This window comes from Nicotiana sylvestris, chromosome 5 (assembly GCF_000393655.2).
Source record: "Nicotiana sylvestris chromosome 5, ASM39365v2, whole genome shotgun sequence".
Taxonomy (NCBI): Eukaryota; Viridiplantae; Streptophyta; class Magnoliopsida; order Solanales; family Solanaceae; genus Nicotiana; species Nicotiana sylvestris.
In genome coordinates, this window is record NC_091061.1 from 17838885 (window position 1) to 17862134 (window position 23250).

The 23250-nt window shown below is 37.5% G+C and overlaps 1 protein-coding gene across 1 annotated transcript; it reads left to right on the plus strand.

Moving 5' to 3' along the window:
- The first annotated feature begins 226 nt into the window (after nt 1–226).
- On the plus strand, nt 227–5962 carry LOC138868317 (uncharacterized). Its single transcript, XM_070145861.1, has 6 exons — nt 227–598; nt 730–870; nt 1356–2092; nt 2211–2854; nt 3877–4094; nt 5849–5962. Exons 1-6 carry the CDS (start codon nt 227–229, stop codon nt 5960–5962), a joined length of 2226 nt encoding a protein of 741 aa, XP_070001962.1.
- The last annotated feature ends 17288 nt before the right edge of the window (nt 5963–23250 follow it).

Sequence of the window (23250 nt, forward strand, 5' to 3'; positions counted from 1 at the left end):
AGTTAAAAGTTGATAATGAGAGGATTCACAAGAACATCATATGCGTCCGAGGTTTTGACGGAGGGGGAAAAGACTATATTGTTGACATCATGCTCGAGTTGACAATAGGACCAGTTGAATTCACTATGGAGTTCCAGGTACTGGATGTGGCTGTTTCTTACAATTTGCTATTGGTAGGCCTTGGATACATGTTGCTAAGGCGGTTCCGTCCTCTTTACATCAGATAATGAAGTTCGAATGGGATAGACAAGAAATCGCCGTGTATAGCAATGAGAATTTGTGTGCTTTCAATGATACCTCCGTCCCATTTATTGAAGCTGAAGAAGATAAAGGGCCATGGGTCTATCAAGTGTCCAAAACAGTGTCAGTTGAAAAGGTTTTGGAAGGGGAATACATCTCGGGTCCAAAGTTAGCTTCTGCAATCGTCATGGTAGCAATCGAGATGTTGAAAAATAGTTTTATGCCGGACAAAGGTTTGGGTGCATCTCTGCAGGGTATCGTGCAGCTAGTATCCTTGCATGAAAATTTGGGCACATTTGGTCTGGGATTCAAACCTATGGAGGATGATGTGAAGAAGGCTAGAAAGCTAAAAAAGAAGGCATGGTCGCTCCCTAAGCCAGTCCCACGCTCTCCAGGTCTTTCATCAATGCGGGAGTTGTGAAGCCTCCAGTGACAATAGTTACAAAGCTTGTGGTTGATTTTGATGAGGAATTGGTGAAAATGTTTCAGAGTCTGTTTGATGAGGTAAACATGGTAGAAATTGGGGAAGGTTTCAGCAAAGCGGATGTGAAGTTTATTGGGTCAAAAGTGAAGCTTAATAATTGGGATGCTACTCATCTCCCTATCCGGAAGGAGTTTTGTTCTTTGCTGGTTTCAATGATATGACATGCATGAGGAATCTTCAGCCCAGTCTTAAAAGCCAATCTAACTCTGAAATAATAATCCAAGAAATAGACTGTGATGATGAAATAGAATATGATGAAGAGGAAGCATTTGAGGAAATTAGTAAAGAGCTAAGTCACTTTGAAGAGAAACCCAAGCCTAATTTGAATGAAACCAAAGCAATCAATTTAGGGGATCGAGATAATATCAGGGAAACCAAGATAAGTGTACAATTGGAACCACAAATCAGGGAGGAAATAATCAAAGCACTGTTTGAATATAAAGACATTTTTGCATGGTCATATGACGACATGCCGGGTCTAAGTACTGACTTGGTGGTTCACAAATTGCCCACTGACCTGGCATTCCCTCCCGTCAAGCAGAAGTTAAGGAAGTTCAAAACTGATATGAGTGTGAAGATCAAGGAAGAAATCACAAAGCAGTTAAACACAAAGGTCATTCGAGTCACGCAGTACCCCACTTGGTTAGCTAATGTTGTGCCAGTGTCAAAGGACGGCAAGACCAGTGTGTGCGTTGATTACCACGATCTCAACAAAGCGAGTCCAAAGGATAATTTTCCATTGCCAAATATTCACATTTTGATTGACAACTATGCCAAGCATGAGATTGGTTCTTTTGTGGATTATTATGCGGGATACCACCAGATCTTGATGGACGAGGAGGATGCAGAAAAGACAGCATTCATCACACCATGGGGAACTTATTTCTATTGGATAATGCCATTTGGTTTGAAAAACACTGGGGCAACTTACATGAGGGAGATGACTATTGTGTTCCATGACATGATACACAAGGAGATTGAGGTTTATGTGGATGATGTGATCGTAAAGTCAAAGAAACAGGCTGACCATGTCGCAGATTTGAGGAAGTTTTTCCAAAGTCTCCACAGGTACAATCTTAAGCTTAACCCTGCCAAGTGTGCATTTGGTGTTCCATCTGGAAAATTGTTGGGATTCATAGTTAGTCGTCGAGGCATTGAGTTGCACCCGTCAATAATCAAAGTTATCCAAGAATTGCCACCTCCAAGGAACAAGACTAAGGTGATGAGTCTGCTCGAGCGTTTGAACTACATCAGCAGGTTTATTGCTCAACTCACAACAACTTGTGAGCCCATGTTTAAGTTGTTGAAGAAGGATGATGCGGTCAAATGGATTGATGAGTGCCAGGAGGCGTTTGATAAGATCAAGGGGTACTTGTCAAACCCACCTGTGTTGGTATCGCCGGAACCCGGGAGGACTTTATTCTTTATTTGATAGCCCTGGACAATTCGTTCGGTTGCGTACTGGTCAACATGACATCACTGGCAGAAAAGAGCAAGCCATCTATTATCTCATCAAGAAGTTCACATCATATGAGGTTGAGTACACTCCCCTTGAAAGGACGTGTTACGCCCTGACTTGGGTGGCACAAAAGTTGAAGCATTATTTGTCGTCCTACACTACTTACTTTATTTCTTATTTGGATCCTTTTAAGTATATCTTTCAGAAGCCTATGCCCATAGGAAGACTTGCAAAGTGGCAGATTTTGCTCACAGAGTTTGACATCATCTATGTGACTCGGACCGCGATGAAAGCCCAAGCATTGGCCGATCATTTGGCCGAGAACCCAGTAGATACAAAGTATGAGCCATTAAGAACTTATTTTCTTAATGAAGAGGTTATGCATATTGACGAGGTGGAACAAGATGACAAGCCAGTTTGGAAACTTTTCTTTGATGGAGCTGCTAACATGAAAGGTGTCGGAATAGGGGTCCTGCTTATTTCTGAAATACTGCCCTATTTCTATTGTACCAACAACATGGCTGAGTACGAGGCATGCATTTTGGGAATGAGGTTAGCCGTAGATATGGGAGTTCAAGAAGTCTTGGTCTTGGGATACTCGGATCTTTTGGTGCACCAGATTCAAGGAGAATGGGATACTCGAGATTTAAAGCTCATACCGTATCGACAATGTTTACATGATCTTTGTCAATGGTTTCGATCAATAGAATTCAGGCATATTCCAAGGATTCATAATGATGTTGCCGATGCTTTGGCTACCTTGGCGTCAATGTTGCACTATCCGGACAAAGCTTATGTCGACCCTCTGCATATTTAAGTTCATCATCAGCATGCCTACTGTAATGTGGTTGAGGAAGAACTTGATGGTGAACCGTGGTTCCATGATATCAGGGAATACATCAGGATGGGGGTATATCCGGAACAAGCCACAGGTGATCAAAAGAGAACAATTCGACGTTTGGCTAGTGGATTTTTCTTGAGCGGGGGAATTTTATACAAAAGAACTCCATATCTTGGGCTGTTGAGGTGCATTGATGCTAAGCAAGCCACGACTATCATGACCAAGGTACATTCCGGAGTTTGCGGGCCACATATGAGTGGGTATGTTCTGGCAAAGAAGATTCTTCGAGGAGGGTATTATTGGCTCACCATGGAATGAGAGATTGCATAACCTTTGTGCGCAAGTGTCATCAATGCCAGGTACACGGAGACTTGATCCATTCTCCGCCATCTGAGTTGCATACAATGTCCGCACAGTGGCCCTTTGTTTCTTGGGGCGTGGATGTCATTGGACCAATTGAGCCTGCGGCATCAAACAGGCACAGGTTCATTCTGGTAGCCATCGATTATTTCACTAAGTGGGTTGAAGCTAAGACTTTCAAATTTGTGACCAAGAAGGTAGTGGTCGATTTTGTTCATTCAAATATCATTTGTCAGTTTGGAATCCCAAATGTGATCATCACAGATAACAGTGCTAATCTTAATAGTCATTTGATGAAAGAAGTATGTCAACAGTTTAAGATTACGCATCAAAACTCCACCTCGTACCGCCCCAAGGCGAATGGAGCAGTCGAGGCAGCCAACAAGAACATAAAGAAGATACTTCAGAAAATGGTGCAAGGCTCCAGGTAATGGCATGAAAAGTTGTCCTTTGCTTTGCTGAGTTACCACACTACTGTTCACACTTCAGTAGGTGCAACTCCTTATTTGTTGGTATATGGTACTAAAGCAATAATACCCGCGGAAGTTGAAATTCCATCCCTTCGGATTGTTGCTAAAGCCAAAATTGAGGATGATGAGTGGGTCAAAACCCGTTTGGAGCAACTAAATTTGATCGACGAGAAAAGACTGGAAGCAATGTGTCATGGCCAGTTGTATAAAAAGAGAATGGCAAGAGCATACAACAAGAAGGTGCGTCCTCGGAAGTTTGAAGTAGGTCAGCAGGTGTTGAAATGCATCCTTCCACATCAAGCTGAAGCTAAAGGCAAGTTTGCCCCGAATTGGCAGGGGTCGTTCATCGTAACGAGAGTGTTGTCCAATGGTGCTTTGTATTTAACTGATATAAAAGGGAAATTTATAGATATGGCTATCAATTCTGATGTAGTCAAAAGATATTATGTATGATTTCTTTGGTTTGTCTAATTATTGTTTGTACTTGGCATGTTTTGAAGATTGGAACGATGAAGGCATTTTATTCTGCTATCTAAATACTTTATCATTTGCTACCCCTTTGAGCCTTATTTATTTTTCTTTCATAGCCCTCTTTTGGAATCAGTAGCAAAGTTCAGAAACACAGACACAAAAGGCAAATAAAGAAGAAAAAGAGGAAAAGAGAAGAGAAAAAAAGAGAAAGAAAAGAATGGAAAAGAGTGGAAAAAAAAAGAAGAAAAAAAAAGAAGAGAAGAAAAGGAAAAAAAAGATAGAAAGAAAAAGAGAAAAAAGAGAAAAGTAACAATAACAAAGCAATTCCTATGACATGAACTAAGTTTGACCTAATTCCTTTTAAGGATACGTAGGCAGCCTCACGGTTCGGTCTCATCAAAATAAAATTTAAAAGTCTACAGGCAAAGAAACCGGGGCAGAAGTTGGGGTTGTGTAAAAGATCTGATTCCAAAATTTATAATTTTGAACCCATTCAAGTTGTTTTGAGCCTTTATGATATCTTTTCTTTTTAACCCCATCCAAAAGCCTACATTGCATCCCAAAGAAAGATTTTCTGACAAATATTTGAGAATGCTAAGTCAAGCGAGATAGAAGTACAATTCGCATCAGGGGTAATACTCTGTTATGCACAAAGAAAATGAGAAAATAAGAGAGTCCTATTGGTGAAAACCCTCGCGGGCACTGTAGGGCGATGGAGAGATGAGAGAAACCAAAATGAGAGAGTCTTATTGGTGAAAACCTTCACGGGCACCGTAAGGTGATAGTGAGTTGAGAGATGAACAAATGAGAGAAGTTTGTTGGTAAAAACCCTTCAGGGCGCCGCAAGCCGAACAAGGTTGGTGACTTTGCAAAGAGATTGGAATATGGAAATCCCGGGGCATAAAGTATGACAATTGAAAGGTGATTGGTTGAACAGGCTGGTCTAATTAATTCGAAATGCATGTCATGATCATTGGTGCTAGTTGTTTCAGTTAGATAAGTCTTTTTCCTTTTCTCCCTCAAACAGTTATCCTGTTTTGAATTTTCTTATTTATTCCTAACTCTCAAAGTCATTGCATTCCATTTCTTTTGGGTTTATCTCTCTAAGAATTTTGCAATGCCAGCCTTGTTTAGGCAACCAAGAAGGGATTTCAAAGCTTACTACCAACTTCCAATAGCACAAAGGAAAGTGCAGCCAAAACATACCAGAAATAGCGTGATGCAAAATGGAAATAAGGGGGTTAGTGAAAGTTCAAGGGGTCGAGTGGTTTGTGAATTTTGTGGAGGATACAGAGGTTCTGATTGGAAGGACATAAATGTAAAGTAGCGGGATGAGTGTAGGTCACTCGGGTCATTCAGGGTCAGGTGGGTGAGATTCAGTCAGAAAGTCAAACAATTTTTGCCAGTCCAAGGCAGCCGGTCAGAACAAAGCACGGCAGTGGAAAGGCCACCTTCAACAAGAATACCGCAAACTAACCACCACATTATTTTTAAACTGATAAAATTTTCTTTGATCGAAACAGGGGCAGGAAATTTCATTTGTTCCGAAGGAACCCTCCGTGAGGAAAGCATGTACTGAGCAGATACCAAACTGGGACAGAAACGTTTCTTTGTTTTGTCTTCTTTGTTCTAATTAGGTGCCCACCTAGAGAACAAGGGAATACAGTTAAAGTTTTAGCAATCAGGCGCCCACCTGGAGAACAAGGGAATACAGTTAAAGTTTTGGCAATCATGCGAACAAGGGAATACAATTCGAGTTTTCGTCAATCAGGCGCCCACCTGGAGAACAAGGGAATACAGTTCAAGTTTTTGGCAATCATGCGCCCAACTGGAGAACAAGGGAATACAGTTCGAGTTTTTGGTAATCAGACGCCCTCCTAGAGAACAAGGGAATACAGTTAAAGTTTTGGTAATCAAGTGCCCACCTGGAGAACAAGGGAATACAGTTAAAGTTTTTTGGCAATTAGGCGCCCACCTGGAGAATAAGGAAATACAATTAAAGTTTTGGAAGTCATGCTCCCACCTGGAGAACAAGGAAATATAGTTCGAGTTTTTGGTAATCAGACGCCCACCTGGAAAACAAGGGAATACAGTTCAAGTTTTTGGAAATTAGGCGCCCACCTGGATAACAAGGGAATACAGTTAAAGTTTTGGCAATCAGGCACCCACCTAGAGAACAAGGGAATAAAGTTTGAGTTTTTGGCAATCAGGCGCCCACCTGGAGAACAAGGAAATACAGTTCAAGTTTTTGGCAATCAGGTACCCACCTGGATAACAAGGGAATACAGTTCAAGTTTTGCAATCAGGCGCCCACCTAGAGAACAAGGGAATATAGGTCAAGTTTTGGCAATCAAGCCCACCTGGAGAACAAGGGAATACAGTTCAAAGTTTTGGCAATCAGGCGCCCACCTAGGGAACAAAGGAATACAATTCAAGTTTTTGGCAATCAGGCGCCCAACAGGAGAACAAGGGAATACAGTTTGAGTTTTTGGTAATCAGGCGCCCATCTGATTACCAATACAGTTAAAGTATTGGTAATCAGGCACCGGCCTGGAGAATAAGGGAATACAGTTAAAGTTTTTTGGCAATCAAGCGCCCTCCTGGAGAACAAGGGAATATAATTAAAGTTTTGGAAGTCAGGCGCCCACTTGGAGAACAGGGGAATACAGTTCGAGTTTTTGGAAATCAGGCGTCCACCTAGAAAACAAGGGAATACAGTTTAAGTTTTTGGCAATCAGGCGCCCACCTGGATAACAAGGGAATACAGTTAAAGTTTTGGCAATCAGGCGCCCACCTGGAGAAGAAGGGAATACAGTTCAAGTTTTGGCAATCAGGCTCCCACCCGGAGAACAAGGGAATGTAGTTCAAGTTTTGGCAATCAGGCACCCACCCGGAGAACAAGGGAAAACAGTTCAAGTTTTTGTCAGTCAGGCGCCCACCTGGAGAACAAAGGAATACAGTTCGAGTTTTTGGCAATCAGGCGCCCACCTGGAGAATAAGGGAATACAGTTCGAGTTTTGGTAATCAAGTGCCCACCTAGAAAACAAGGGAATAGAGTACGAGTTTTTGGTAATCAGGCGTCCACCTGTAGAACAAGGGAATCCATTTCAAAATTCAATTCGCATTAGCAACAACAGAAATTTGCCTCGAAAGTACATGTCAACAGTTCAAGACGCACAACAAAACTATAGAAGCAGCAAGACTGAGTTTGAAGATGTTAGATAGGATTCTTGTAATTTATATATCATAGTTTATCCTAACTTCTTTTTATTTTGCCTCGGTGCAATAAGAAGTTCAGCAAGCAGTAGCAGCAGCAGCGACAGTGAAATCACAGCTTCCCGGTAGTCCCAGCTACCGAAACATCCCAAACTACACTGACCAGATTCCTTTATATCCAAGGATATGTAGGCAACCTCGGAAGCAAGGTGCGGTCAGATCTTTCAAAATGCCTCCCATGGAGTATTCAAATGGGCAAAATTGCTCGTATCCACTCACTTTATCTTTGCCCGAAAACTCTTCATGTTTCTGAGCAAAGAGGGGCAGCTGCGAGCACGTGATTTTTGCCCTATGTGAAATACTCCTACAAATTAAAGAAATAATTTTTTTCCAATTGTCCGCAATTTTATAGGATTTTTGTAGGAATTTGTATTAATTGTTTGCATTTTTTGTGCATGTTTACTTTTGTTTAAATCATGAAAATACCAAAATATCATGCATTGCATTGATACTTTGTTTTCATATTTTTAGGATTAATTAGTAAATTAGTTGCTTTATTAAAAATGAAAATAAAAAAATTGGCTTACTTTTACATTTTTAGCTTTTAAATTTAGATTAGTAACTTTCTCTTTTAATCTAGGAGCAACTAATTTTTATAAATATTATAGTTAGATAATTAGCTTAATTTTACAATTTAAAATAATTTAACAATTTAATTTAAGTTTTTAATTAGTTAGAAAAAGAAAAAGAAAACAAAGAAAAACAAAACAAAAGATTTTTTTTCCGATTTGGGCCACCCAAGAGATCCAACCGGGTGGCCCAAAACCCCTTTAAACACAAAATCTGCCCCAGCCCAGTTCCCTTTCCATGCCCAAACGACGTCGTTTAATTGCTCTCTATCCTGGCTGTTGATCCTATGTGATCTAATGGTCCGAAACTGACCACTCCACCCCAATATAATTGTCTGAACCACCCCCCCAAACCCCTCAAACTCTCTTCATTTCCCTTCATCTCTCTCAAAGTCTAACCTAGCTGCCCCAAATCCCACACCTCACCGGCCGGCGGCGGACCACCCCAATCACCCCCAAATTTTTCCCATGTAACTCCATGTCCCTCCTAAACCCTATCCCCCTATATATTTCCCAAAAATCCCAACAAAGTTTCTCCAATTTCAAATCTAGGAATTACAGAAACCCTAAAAAAAATTCTGATTTTGCGCAATTCCAACTCGGTTTGACCTAAAGCTTACGTTAATCGATTGCTTTTAATGAGAGTAATCGATTGGTATTAGTTTTAATTCATTCCGAGGTCATCATATTTTGACTGACTCACCAGATTCCGGCCAAACTTCGATTTCTTTCATCATTCATCAAGTCGTCTCAATTTGTCGATTCATTCCGGCCAAGATTGGTACATTCCCTCTCTTTTCTCTCTTGATTCTGTTTTCTTTTATTATTTTTTCTGTTTTATTATTATTATTATTATTATTATTATTACTATATCTATTTCGTTATTTTGATCATGTTTCTTTGTTAGTTGAATTAATCTTAGTTTGTTTAGGGTCGTTGTTTTCAATTGGTTAATAGCATAAGTTTAGGGTTAATTTGTGCTTTTTATCACAGTCATTGATTGGTCAGTTTGTCGTTTTAGGGTTTATTAGTATTGTGTCCAGTTAATTTAATCCAAAATCATGCTGTTATTAGTATTGATTGTTAGTTTCATGTTATTGTTTGATTCCCTGGTACAATAATCTTAGTTGGTACAATAGGTTTAATTCTCATAAAATGGCTCATTAATTAGGAATTCTGGATTCATGTTAGGTTCAAATGTTTCTGTTTTGTGTCATTTTGGTTTCAAGTTCATTGATAAAAGAATTTAGGTTCCGATAAAAGCTTAATTGAGTTAGGATTTATCCCATTTGATCTTCTTTGTTTTAATTCAGATTTTTGTGTTGTTTGTTGTAGTTTGTAATTGTTAAACACTCCTAGGGTCTTAATTGAATAGATGAAATTTAGGAGGTTAATTTGGGAATAGGAGATCAGATTTTTAGAAGGAAAACTTCTAGAATCTGGGGCAGCTGGCCCAATTTTGGCCATCACAAATGCTAAAGCCAATCAGAGGTTGCCAGCTGTCCCAATTCTGTTAGGAAAGATGCCTTGTGAGGGAATAATTTCCATTATATTTTCAGCAGCACATGGCACCCCAAAAGGGCTATATATAGACCTTTCTCTCACTCAAAAAATCAGAGATCAGACCTTAAAAAATACTAAAATGTTTCTGCATTATTTTGGTTGGAATTGTTCCTTGGTTTTCTCTGTGAGTAAGAATTTCAAAGTTTTCAAGGGATTTCTGGTTTTCTGGGTTTTAGGAGGGTCTAAAGAAGCTGAATATTATTGTTTGAGCTGCTGATTTACTCATATTTCTGTTTCTTGCTGAACTTCTCATTCCCTTTTGCTTTGTTTCAATATCTACGTACCTCTTGGACTCTAAATGATCTTTGAAGTGCAAGCCTGTTATTTTATGTAGCTGAAAATCTAATGAAATATTTTTTTATTTCCATGTTTTCTCCCAAATTCAATTAGTTCCTTTGTTAGTTTTAGTTTTCTGCAGTATTCATGTGGTTTGAATGTGTTTTATGGCTATTTGTCTAATAGGAAATGTTATATGTGAAGGCCTGATAAGTCTATTGTTATGAAGTATGTAGGACTTCAAGTTAGCATAAGGTTCAGTTAGTTTATTTGTAATAAAGATGCAGTTTATTTGGTTGGTTCTTTTGTTCTTTGTGGGAATGTTTTGAAGCAGGACTTTAGTTTGAAACCAGTATTCATGAGAATGGTCATTTAGTGTTCATTAGGCTATGTGTGGTTTTTTTATATTTTGAAAGCTGGCAGGAAGCCATAGTAGTTTACATGGGTTTTGCTGGGTTTTGCTAAGACCTGTTGGGTTCTGAAATGTTTCATATAGTCATGATTAAGTATTTAAGATGCTAGTTTGTTCTGTTTTTTAGTCATTGAAACTTTTTTTTCCATTAACATGTCATTATGCTCAATTTAACATTTCACGGCCTGTAGATAATATGATTAAATTCAGTATGTTGATCTCCAGTTTAGCCTTGTATGTATGTGTCTAAAGCAGCCAAAGTATCATAAGGCCTTCAATTCAGTGTTGGGCCTGACGAACTAGCATGTCTGACGCGATGCCCAAAACGACCAGATTTGGTTTTCCTTTGGTTTTGGGCACAATTTCAAGCCCAAGAGCCTTCAAATTCAGCGCTTTTCCTTTTGCGTCTTATGTTCTAAAAATGGCTTGTAATGTGGAGTTCATTGTATTGTTGGCCCTGCTACTGGCCCAATCTTAGCGCTGGGAAGGTTTGGCCCTTTTTGAGTGGTGTATTTTCGTTAATTCATCAGCGAGCCTGCTGCTGGCTCGTTCCTCCTTAAGTAGTCAAAGGCTCGTTAAATTATCTCAATGTGTATTCGCGATTAGTAAGTTTAGACTGAATCTTGAGTTAGATTAAGCATAGATCTTATAATTCGCTTTAATTGGACGCAACTCTCTTATTTAATAAATTGAGGTGTGTCATCCCATCACATGGCCCTAATATTAGCATTATAACTTAGTTACTAAAAAAATTTGAATGCTCGTAGTTGTTTTAGGTGTGTTTAATGTATCGTTATGATTGTAGACACGTTCGCGTGACATGATTACGATTCTAAAAACAAAATCAGAGTATGCGTTCGCGTAAATTCGACCAAACTTTCTTAATAATAATAAAGCATTACTAATTGTGGACACGTTCGCGTGACATGATTTTTGACGCGCCAAACAAATGGGTACACGTACATGTGGCCTATTTTTTAAAATAATTTGTTAATTAAAAAAAGACAAATGCACATAGGTTCTAAAACGAGTAATTAGACAATTTTAATAAACCAAGTATGATCAAAGCGACCGTACTAGAACCAAGGAACTTGGGAATGCCTAACACCTTCTCCCGGTTAACAGAATTTCTTACCCAAATTTCTGTGTTCGCAGACCATAAATAAGAGTCAACTTTCCTCGATTCAGGATTTTAAACCGGTGACTTGGGACACCATAAATTATCACAAGTGACGACTCTGAATAAATAAATAATCTAGTTTCGATTGTCACTTAAATTAAAAAAACTCCTTTATACCCCATCCGGGTGTAGGAAAAAGGAGGTGTGACAAACTTAACGAATGAAACTTAAATAGGCTGCATGATGATACCCCTCATAAACTATTTCAATTTATTCTACGAACAACCGTTCATAATACTCAAATTTCCCCACTTATCTTAATTCCTTACACTCTTTGGAACTTATGGAAAACTAGAAATCATACTGTTTTTGAAGGAAAATACATACCACTAGACCCCAAACAAATCATAAACCAAGCTGCTGAATATTTTTACATAGGCCTAAACAATCTCACCACCATCTCACAAAAAGCACATATGCACGTTAAATGAAACCCTCCTAATAATGGTTCCTTTAAACTTAATTCTGATGGTGCATGTAGCCTAACACATCAAAAATGTGGTTTTGGTTGAGTGATTAGAGAGTCCACAGGTAAATGGTTACTAGGATACACGGGTACAAGGTCTATGGGAAACACAATCTATATGGAACTTACAACTTTACAAGAAGGGCTACAACTTGCCCTACAACATAATTTCACACCATTGGAAGTCAATGTGGATTCAACTGAGGTAATTTCCTTCCTCCATTCTCATAATTCACATTACTCCCTTGATTAATGAATGCATGTATCTTCTACATCTTTTGGGTAGTCCTTGGGTGACACACATTTACAGGGAGCAAAACCAAGTGGCAGATCAAATGGCCAAACAAAGGGCAACTCTTTCACTGCAAACCCCCACTATTGAATTTTTGGAAGCACCTCATTTTGTCATGTAAGAGTTCACTGATGATCAACGGGGAACACTTCACCAACGTTCTATAACTGCTAACATGAAGCTGGAACACTGATCCTTTTGTTTAAATATGTTGTCCAACACTTGTATATGATCTTAAAAATCCGGTAGAAGTTGGTATCAGTGCACGCCATTCTTTTTGTAACACTGTACCACATTATGCCCCTTGTATTGTTCCTTAATATATGAAATATGCATCTTCGATTGACCAAAAAAAAGCCTCGGTCTTCTTTGTCGTTACTTTTATAATAAAAATAAAGCTTTCTATTAAATTAGTGGTGAGGAATGTGGTATAAGGATTTATTGCGTGAAATCAGTTCTATTTCAAGCAGCCCTATTAATACTTAAGGGTTAAATATTGTGGATTGGAAATAGAGCAAATTTCCTTTCATTTTTAATCTTTGATATGATCCAATTAAGGCACCTTCCATTTCTGTTGATTGTAATCAATTTTAGTTAGTAAAATTAGTTGATGTTAGTTGGTGAGCTAGCTCAATTAGTTAAGAGGTCGTTAGAGAGTTGTTTAGAGCACATGTTGTGCACATGGGTCCGGAAATTAGTTACAACTAACTTTCACGCCCAAACTGCTCTTCCTTTATTAGCTAATCTAGACTTGATTTGTGTTCATTCTATTTTTGGAAGATAATCAATAAAATATCTCTCTCTCTCTCTCTCTCTCTCTCTCTCTCTCTCTCTCTTTTCTCTAAATTCATCTGGGTTTACCAGTATCGAGTGGACTGTTCAAGAGTAATTTCTTGCTTTACTCTTTAGGAACACTCAAGTTCTTTCTAAATTTGTATCGCGAAGTACTGAAATTGTATCGTTGGTATCAGAGCGCTTTATTCTCGGACCAATCAATGGGGGATCACAACACACAGATGTAGGAATTGAGGAAAGAGGTCGATAATCTTAAAGGTTCCATGGATATTGTGGTCCGTTCTATTTCTGATTTGAGGCAGATGATGGCTGCAAAGGTGGCGCTGGCTATGGAGAAAATCATAAAAATAATATTAGGCAATATGACCATGGGAGGTGATGCACAATCGTCGGGATAAGAAACATTTGCAGATCGAGTTCCAGCAGTTGTGCAAACCAGGAATGACGAGTATTAATTGCCAACTAGAGGTTATCAAGTCGAATTTTTAAAATTTAATGGAGAAAGGGTGAAGGATTGGCTATACCAATGTGTGCAATTCTTTGATGTTGATGGAACTCCTGAATGTTTGAAAGTGAGACTAGCTTCTTGCAAACTTGAAGGCAGGGACCTTCAATGGCACTAGTCTTTTATGAAGCATCGCATGACTAGAGAATGGCCTAGGTGGAGTGAATATGTTAGGTGCCTATATGCCAGATTTGGATCAGAATTGTTTGATGATCCTATGGAAGATCTAAAGGACTTAAGACCGGTGAGTTCAGTGCAATATTATGTTGATCTTTTTGATAAATTAATTACTAGAGTCGAGTTATCTAAAGATTGTGTAGTCAGATGTTTCATCAAAAGGTTAAAACCTGAGATTGGATTGCCACTTAAAATGTTAAGTCCTAGAACCCTAGATAACGCTATCAGTTTGGCTAGGATACAGGAGCAGACTTTAGTGGTGGAGAAAGAGGTCTTCACCTCTGCATCTATATTACCTACTCCCAGAAACATTCCCAGATTTCCAAACTCATCAAACCAAAATACCCCTATACTACACCTAGTCTGTCCCACAAAGTTATTCCCACTCTTATGGAAAATCCCAAAACAACAAACAAGAAGCCCAAATATTAACCCCTGATGAGATAGAGGAAAGAATGAGTAAGGGTTTATGCTTTAATTATGATGAGAAATATACATTTGGGCATGTGTGCAAAATTAAGAGGCATTTATTCTACATGGAGGTAGAGGAACAATAGGATCCAGTTGAACTAGAAGAGGAGGTAATGTTGGATGCAGCTGAACTTTTAACAATAATGGCCCAGGAGTTAGAAATAGATGAAGATGGATCCATTTTGCCTCTTGTGTCAATGTATGCTATAAGTGGAATTCATGATTTTAGAACTATGAGGGTGACATTTTCTGTCAAAGGCAAGGTTGTACAGGTTCTTATTGATACTGGGAGCACACATAATTTTTTGAATATCAATATTGACAAGAAGCTGGGGTGTTTGATGACTGCTATTGCTCCTTTTAATGTATCAGTTGTTGGTGGTAGCAAGGTGCAGAACCATTACATTTGCAAGAACGTGGAGTAAAGGTTGCAAGGAGTGGCTTTCAACTCAGACATGTTGATATTACCTATTGGATGGTGTGGTATTGTGTTGGGAATCCAATGGTTCATCACCTTAGGTGATATCATGTGAAATTTTATGAAACTTAAGATGGAGTTCAACTTTAATGGAAGAAAGGTATCTCTTAGAGAAATCCAATCTCTTGATGTGATAGTGATTGCTTCAGGAAGAATGGACAAACTGTTAGCCAAACTTGCTGAGCTTTGTATGATTTCAATGGGACTGTTTGTGCAAGAGAAACACACAATAGAAGCTAGTCTATGTGCTATGGGAGGAGAGGTTGTTGAGGATATGGATAACCAGGAATTGCAGGGGATACTGGAGAAGTACAATGATTTGTTTTAGACTCCCACTAAGTTACCACCTTCTAGAACTTATGATCACAAAAAAGTTCTAAAGGAGGGAACTTCACTAGTGAACATTAGACCTTATAGATATCCTGCAGTTCAGAATGATGAAATAGAAAAGATGGTGGATGAGATGTTGGCTGCTGGTATTATCATAAGCAATACTAGTCCTTATTCTTCACCCATTGTAATGGTTCAAAAAGGGATGGAACCTTGAGGTTATGTGTAGACTACAGGGAGGTGAACAATTGTACAGTCAAAGAAAAGTTTCCCATCCCAATCATTGAAGAATTACTGGATGAATTACATGGAGCAAGGTACTTTTCCAAGCTGGACCTTAGGTCTGGCTACCATCAAATTAGGATATTTGAAGCTGATATACACAAAACTGCATTTAGAACACATCATGGCCATTATGAATTCCTAGTTATGCCTTTTGGTTTAACTAATACACCTTCCATATTTCAAAGCCTCATGAACCAGATATTCCACATTCATCTTAGGAAATTCATCCTAGTTTTCTTTGATGATATACGTATCGACAGTTCTTCATGGTCTGATCACTTAAAGCATTTAGAAGCTAGTTTTGATATTTTGAGAACCAATACACTATATGTAAATAAGAGCAAGTGTGATTTTGGGTTGAAAAAGATAGATTATTTGGTCCATGTTATTTCTGAGGATGGGGTGTCTATGGATAGGCTCAAGGTGGAAGCTGGCCTCAACCAAACACTATCAAAGCACTAAGGGAATTTCTTGGGTTGACTGGCTACAATAGAAGATTATTCAAGGCTATGGCACCTTTGCTAGGCCCCTTCATAATTTTCTTAAAAAGGGAAATTTACAGTGGAATAAAAGTGCTACTGCAGCTTTTGAGAAATTGAAGGCAGCCTTAACTACTGCCCCTGTGCTGGCTTTGCCTGACTTCTCCAAAGAGTTCACTATTGAGATGGATACCTCAGGAGAAGGTATTGGGGTTGTTCTGATACAAGAAGACAAACCTATAGCCTTCTTCAGTAAAGGCTTATCAGACAAAAACAAGGCTCTATCTGTTTATGAAAGAGAGTTGCTAGCATTGGTCACTGCAGTGCAAAAATGGAGACCTTATTTGTTAGATTGACACTTCAACATTAAAATTGATCATCATAGTCTTAAGTATTTACTTGAGCAGAGAATCACCACACCTAGCCAACAAAAGTGATTGGTCAAACTGTTGGACTATGATTACAATATACTATACAAAAAGGGAAAGGAGAATTTGGTTGTAGATGCACTTTCTAGAAGAGGGGATACAGTGCAACTATTTAGTATCTCTGGCCTTCAATCAATACTATTGGAGTAAGTCAAAGAATCTTGGAACAATGATCCTCACCTGCTTAAACTCATTCATCAAATCCAATCATCTAAGAGTCCTAAACCTTACTACCTGTATCAGTCTGGCATATTGAGCAGAAAAGGGAGGATGATGATGGGTTCTGATGCTGCTTTGAGAGGGAAGTTTCTAGCCTATTTCCATGAGAGTTCTGTAGGTGGTCATTTAGGGATCAGTGCAACCTTACAAAGGCTGAGATAGGAATTCTATTGGAAGAAAATGAAACAAGATATTTACTCATTTGTAAGGGAAAGTGACACATGCCAGAGATGCAAGGTTGAGAATATAGCCTACCCTGATCAACTGCAACCCCTCCTAACTCCTGATAAACTATGGCAGGATATCTCAATAAATTTTATTGAAGGTTTACCAAAAGTTGTAGGCAAGGAAGTCATCTATTTAGTGGTGGATAGGCTAATTAAAGTAGCACATTTCCTGGAACTTAAACACCCATACACTGCCTTAGATGTGTCTCAGCTTTTCATGGACGGAGTCTTTAAGTTCCACAGGATGCCTAAGTCTATAGTGTCAGATAGGGATGCCATATTCATCAGCAAATTTTGGAAGGAATTATTCAGCCTGCAGAATGTATCTCTCCTCACTTCCACTACCTATCACCCTCAAACAGATTGGAAAACTGAGGTTGTTAATCGATGCTTAGAGTGCTATTTGAGATGCATGACAATTGAAAAGCCTAAAGACTGGCCTTATTGGTTACCCTTAGCTGAATGGTGGTACAACACTTCATACCACTCCTCTATTCATACTACCCATTATGAGGTGGTTTATGGACATAAGCTTCCACCTTTATTACCATATTTGCCTTTTGACTCTCAGCTAGAATTGGTGGATAGAAGTTTACGAGCAACGGAAGCTACCATTAGACTTTTAAAATTCCACTTGGGACAAACTTAGAATAGAATAAAGGTTCAGGCTGACAAACATAGAACTGGCAGAGTTTTTTCAGTTGGTGATTGGGTCTATGTCAAGTTGCAACCATACAAGCAGCTATCTTTAAGAGATCATTCTCACCAGAAGCTCGCAGCAAAATTTTTTGGTCCCTTCCAGATAATTGCCCGAGTTGGTTCAGTAGCCTATACACTGGCTCTACCTACTGAGTCAAAGATATATCCTACATTCAATATCTCACAACTCAAGAAAAATTTAGGCTCTTGTGTGGCATCTATGACACTTCCAACAGTCCATACAGACTCGGGCCACCTCTTTTTAGCTCCTGAAGCAATCATGAATCGACGTCTAGTCAAAAAGAGGGGCAAACTTGCCACCCAAGTTTTGTTCAAATGGCTGAATGCTGCTCCAGAAGACAATTCTTGGATGGATTTGCTAGAGTTTTAGAAGCAGTCAATCCTTGAGGATAAGGATTGTTTTGAAGAGCGGGGTATTGATATGATCCAATTAAGGCATCTTCCATTTTTGTTGATTGTAATCGATTTTAGTTAGTAAAATTAGTTGATGTTAGTTGTTGAGCCAGCTCAATTAGTTAGGAGCTCATTAGAGAGTAGTTAGAGCACATGTTGTGCACATGGGTCCGGAAACTAGTTACAACTAACTTTCTCGCCCAAATTGCTCTTCTTTTATTAGCTAACCTAGACTTGATTTGTATTTATTCTATTTTTGGAAGATAATCAATAAAATCTTGCTTCCCACTAAATTCATCTGCATTTACCAGCATCGAGTGGACTGGTAAAGGGTAATTCCTTGCTTTACTCTTTAGGAACACTCAAGTTCTTTCTAAATTTGTATCGCGAAGTACTGGAATTGTATCAATCTTAGATGTTTTTATTCCCTTCTTTCCTTTGTCAACTTACCATTGATAACTCGTAAATTAATTCTAAGGAATCAGCCGCTCGCATATCATACTAGAGATATAAATCGCACTAGATAAATTCTGTGCGATAAGCTCGACCGAGAAAGCATACATGGAATTTTGAACCTATGGCCTCTCATTTAGGGGATCTCCTATTCGACCAACTCGAACATCCTTGCAGGTTATTATTTATAATGGGATAAAGATTTTTTAAACTATCAACCTATAAAACTGAGGGGCTTTTAGATCTATACCCAGTTTTGGGTCACAATTGAATCTATACCCACTTTGCAAAAAAAAAATTGCAAGCCTACCTACTTTACGATCAACTTTAGTCTTATCTGGTCTAAAGTTAAAAAAAATTAGTATGAAGTGAAAAAATTGCACTTCAGATGCACTTAACGCCAAATAGGTCTGAAGTGCAACCAATTATTTGAGATGAAATATTACACTTAAGGCCAATAAATCTGAAGTGAAATATTACACTTGAGATGCACTTAAGGCCAAAAAGTCTGAAGTGCAACAAATGTTTTACTACACTTAAGGCCAATAGGTCTGAAGTGCAACAAATATTTTACTACACTTAAGTAAAAAATTGCACTTCAGATGCGCTTAACGCCAAATAGGTCTTAAGTGGAACCAATGATTTCATGCACTTAAGGCCAATAAATCTGATGTTAAAAATTGCACTTCAGATGCGCTTAAGGCCAAAAGGTCTGAAGTTCAACAAATATTTTCCTACACTTAAGGTTAATAAGTCTTAAGTGAAAAATTGCACTTCAGATGTACTTAAGCCAAAAGGTCTAAAGGGCACCAACGTTTTCATGCACTTAAGGCCAAATAGCCCTGAAGTGCAAATTGCCCAGGAAAAGAAATTTGTTCTTCGAATTTTAACAATCTAATATACAATTTAATACATAAATCTACTCCAAATAAGCTCACATTTGAAAACATAACCTCCAAATATCATCAAGAACAAACTTCATTCATCAATTTATTAAAAAGACAATAAATCTAACGAACACGTTTTGCAATTAAGAAAAAGGAAAAGAAGAAACCCTAAACATTAGCGAAAAATAAAGCACCACAATAGCTCAGCACAATATCATAAACTAACTTAAAATATGTTCACAAACACCATATAAAATCACTGGTAAGAAGAAGAAGAAGAAGAAGAAGAAGAAGAAGAAGAAGAAGAAGAAGAAGAAGAAGAAGAAGAAGAAGGAGGAGGAGAAAAATGCTAGAAGTTGTTTAACTAATATGTATAATTAATAAATAATGGGTACAGATTAAATGTGGACGACCAAATAGGGCGCCACTACAATTTTTAAAACTTTTGAAGTGCATAGAATTTAAAGACATCATAATTACTAATTGCCAAATTATTTGTCATACAATAGAAAAGTAACTTCCAATGCCAAAATGATTAAAGAAGAAAAGGAAAAACAAAATTAATGCATATAAATAATGGTCAAACATGTCAACTTGAACCGTTCAACCTGGAGTCCGAAACTTTTTTGATGTTTTTTTGGACAAAAAGCACGTTTCTAATGCTAAAACAAAGTTACACAACTAGGTAAAACGCAGTACTATACTGTGTTTTACTTTAATGGAAAGTTAGTCGTTAAAGTAAAACGCAGTATAATACTGCGTTCTACTTAAAATTTATTTTTTTAACTAATTCGCATTACTATACTACGTTTTACTTAAAATCTAGGCCCGGCTATATTATATTAAAGCAATTCGCAGTACTATATTGCGTTTTAACCTAAAACGCAGTATAATATTGCGAATTGCTTTAATATAATAAAGCTCCTTATTCTTCCTTGGACCACAGAACCGACGAACCCCATTAAAAAATTTCGGATTCTGCTGCCCCCCCCCCCCCCCCGCGTCAAAGTTAAAAGAAAAAATTTTTGGGCCCCACCTGTCACCTAAAGAGCAAGGAGTATAGGTCCCACACACAAGACAAGCTTTGGATTCCTTCTTTCGGGTGCAAAAATTCGATTTCAATCAAATTTAAAAAACTTAAATCGAGGTATTTCAATTTTGTTTATGTCGAAACTCGTATAGTACATGCATATTTGTATTGTTTAATGTGTTTCCATGTTAATTTGTGTTATGTTTGTGTTTAAATTTGTATCTTATTTATACCCGGATTGATTTATTAGCTTTGGTACAAAAAATTATTAAAATTTGATAAATTATTTGTATTGTTAAAAAATTAATATTATTTATTTTGTTTGTTGTTCATATTTGTATTTTATGTTAGTTGTTTTTATATGTAATGGTGACCTTTTAGCGTAGTAAAATAAATACCCTTTTAGCTTAGTAAAATATAGAGCCTTTTATTGTAGTAAAATATAGAGCCTTTTAGTGTAGTAAAATATAGAACCTTTTAGCGTAGTAAAATATAGAGCCTTTTAGCGTAGTAAAACGTATAACCTTTTACCGTAGAGTCTATGTAGTTTAAGTATGTAGTAACTGCAAACTCTATCCAATTACACTTTAAAAAATTAATTATTTAATTTATAACAATAAATTTACAAAAGTAACAAATTAATATATGTTGTAAAATTAACTCCAATATCGAGTCTGGAACTCATACATAATTATTCAGTCCAATTTTAAACATAATTAATTATTTAATTTATTAAGCTAACAAAATTCTAAAAATATTGAAATTGACACACATAATAATTAAGGATAACTTGGTGCTACCAGGCCTCAAATATCGAGCCTGGAACCCATACATAATTATTCAGTCCAATTCAATAATTTTTAATTTAATTCCTTAAACTAACAAAATTCTAAAAATGTTGAAATTGACACGCATAATAATTAAAGATAACTTGGTGCTACCGGGCCTCAAATATCGAGCCTGGAACCAATACATAATTATTCAGTCCAATTCAATAATTTTTAATTTAATTCCTTAAACTAACAAAATTCTAAAAATATTGAAATTGACACGCATAGTAATTAAAGATAACTTGGTGCTACCGGGCCTCAAATATCGAGCCTGGAACCCATACATAATTATTCAGTCCAATTCAATAATTTTTAATTTAATTCCATAAACTAACAAAATTCTAAAAATGTTGAAATTGACACGCATAATAATTAAAGATAACTTGGTCCTACAAGGCCTCAAATATCGAGCCTGGAACCCATACATAATTATTCAGTCCAATTCAACAATTTTTAATTTAATTCCTTAAACTAACAAAATTCTAAAAATGTTGAAATTAACACGCATAATAATTAAAGATAACTTGGTGCGACCGAGCCTCAAATATCGAGCCTGGAACCCATACATAATTATTCAGTCCAATTCAATAATTTTTAATTTAATTCCTTAAACTAACAAAATTCTAAAAATGTTAAAATTGACACGCATAATAATTAAAGATAACTTGGTGCTATCGGGCCTCAAATATCGAGCCCGGAACCCATACATAATTATTCAGTCCAATTCAATAATTTTTAATTTAATTCCTTAAACTAACAAAATTCTAAAAATGTTGAAATTGACACACATAATAATTAAAGATAACTTGGTGCTATCGGGCCTCAAATATCGAGCCTGGAACCCATACATAATTATTCAGTCCAATTCAATAATTTTTAATTTAATTCCTTAAACTAACAAAATTCTAAAAATGTTGAAATTGACAAGTATAATAATTAAAGATAACTCGGTGCTACCGGGCCTTAAATATTGAGCCTGGAACCTATACATAATTATTCAGTCCAATATTAAATATAATTAATTATTTAATTCCTTAAACTAACAAAATTCTAAAAATGTTAAAATAGACACGCATAATAATTAAAGATAACTTGGTGCTATCGGGCCTCAAATATCGAGCCCGGAACCCATACATAATTATTCAGTCCAATTCAATAATTTTTAATTTAATTCCTTAAACTAACAAAATTCTAAAAATGTTGAAATTGACACGCATAGTAATTAAAGATAACTTGGTGCTATCGGGCCTCAAATATCGAGCCTGGAACCCATACATAATTATTCAGTCCAATTCAATAATTTTTAATTTAATTCCTTAAACTAACAAAATTCTAAAAATGTTGAAATTGACAAGCATAATAATTAAAGATAACTCGGTGCTACCTGGCCTTAAATATCGAGTCTGGAACCCATACATAATTATTCAGTCCAATATTAAATATAATTAATTATTTAATTCCTTAAACTAACAAAATTCTAAAAATGTTGAAATTGACACGCATACTAACTAAGGATAACTTGGTGCTATCGGGCCTCAAATATCTAGCCTGAAACCCATACATAATTATTCAGTCCAATATTAAACATAATTAATTATTTAATTCCTTAAACTAACACACACAATTAATTTTGTTTAAATTATAGTAGACGACATGGACTTTCCTCCGCCTGCGCATCCTGGACCTACTGAGGATAAGCTACCAGTGTGTAGGGCGACCATAGATCCTCCTTTGTATGGGAGGGACAGCTATCGATGCAGGCTCTCCGCCCTAGGAGACTTGACAATTTGTGGGAGTTCATCGTGGAGCATCCTTTCCATGCCCGCGTAGTCGCGCGCCTATAGGCTACGGGCTTCTATACGATTTTTGAGCTTGGACGGATGCAGCTTGATTAGTCTCTCATCACGGCCTTGGTAGAGCGGTGGCGACCGGAGACGCACACTTTTCACTTGCCCACTGGAGAGGCCACCATCACGTTGGAGGATGTTCAGATTTTGTACGGGCTGCGCGTAGATGGATAGGCCGTGGCACTGCCCCAGTACATTAGATCCATGACGCGTGCACAGTTTTTGGATATGATGGGGCATTTTACTGGTTATAGATCTCAGGGTGACGCTGGGGGCAGTCGCGTTGCTTTGTCAGCCATCAGAGATCATATGGTTGTTTGCATCCAGACATTACCGG

Excerpts from the sequence above, each read along its gene's own strand:
- LOC138868317 (XM_070145861.1), top strand. The coding sequence starts at position 227 with ATGAAGTTCGAATGGGATAGACAAGAAATCGCCGTGTATAGCAATGAG. Across the intron at positions 599-729 it reads CTAGAAAGCTAAAAAAGAAG|AGTCTGTTTGATGAGGTAAA; the intron begins GCATGGTCGCTC and ends AAAATGTTTCAG. Across the intron at positions 871-1,355 it reads AGGAGTTTTGTTCTTTGCTG|TACCCCACTTGGTTAGCTAA; the intron begins GTTTCAATGATA and ends CGAGTCACGCAG.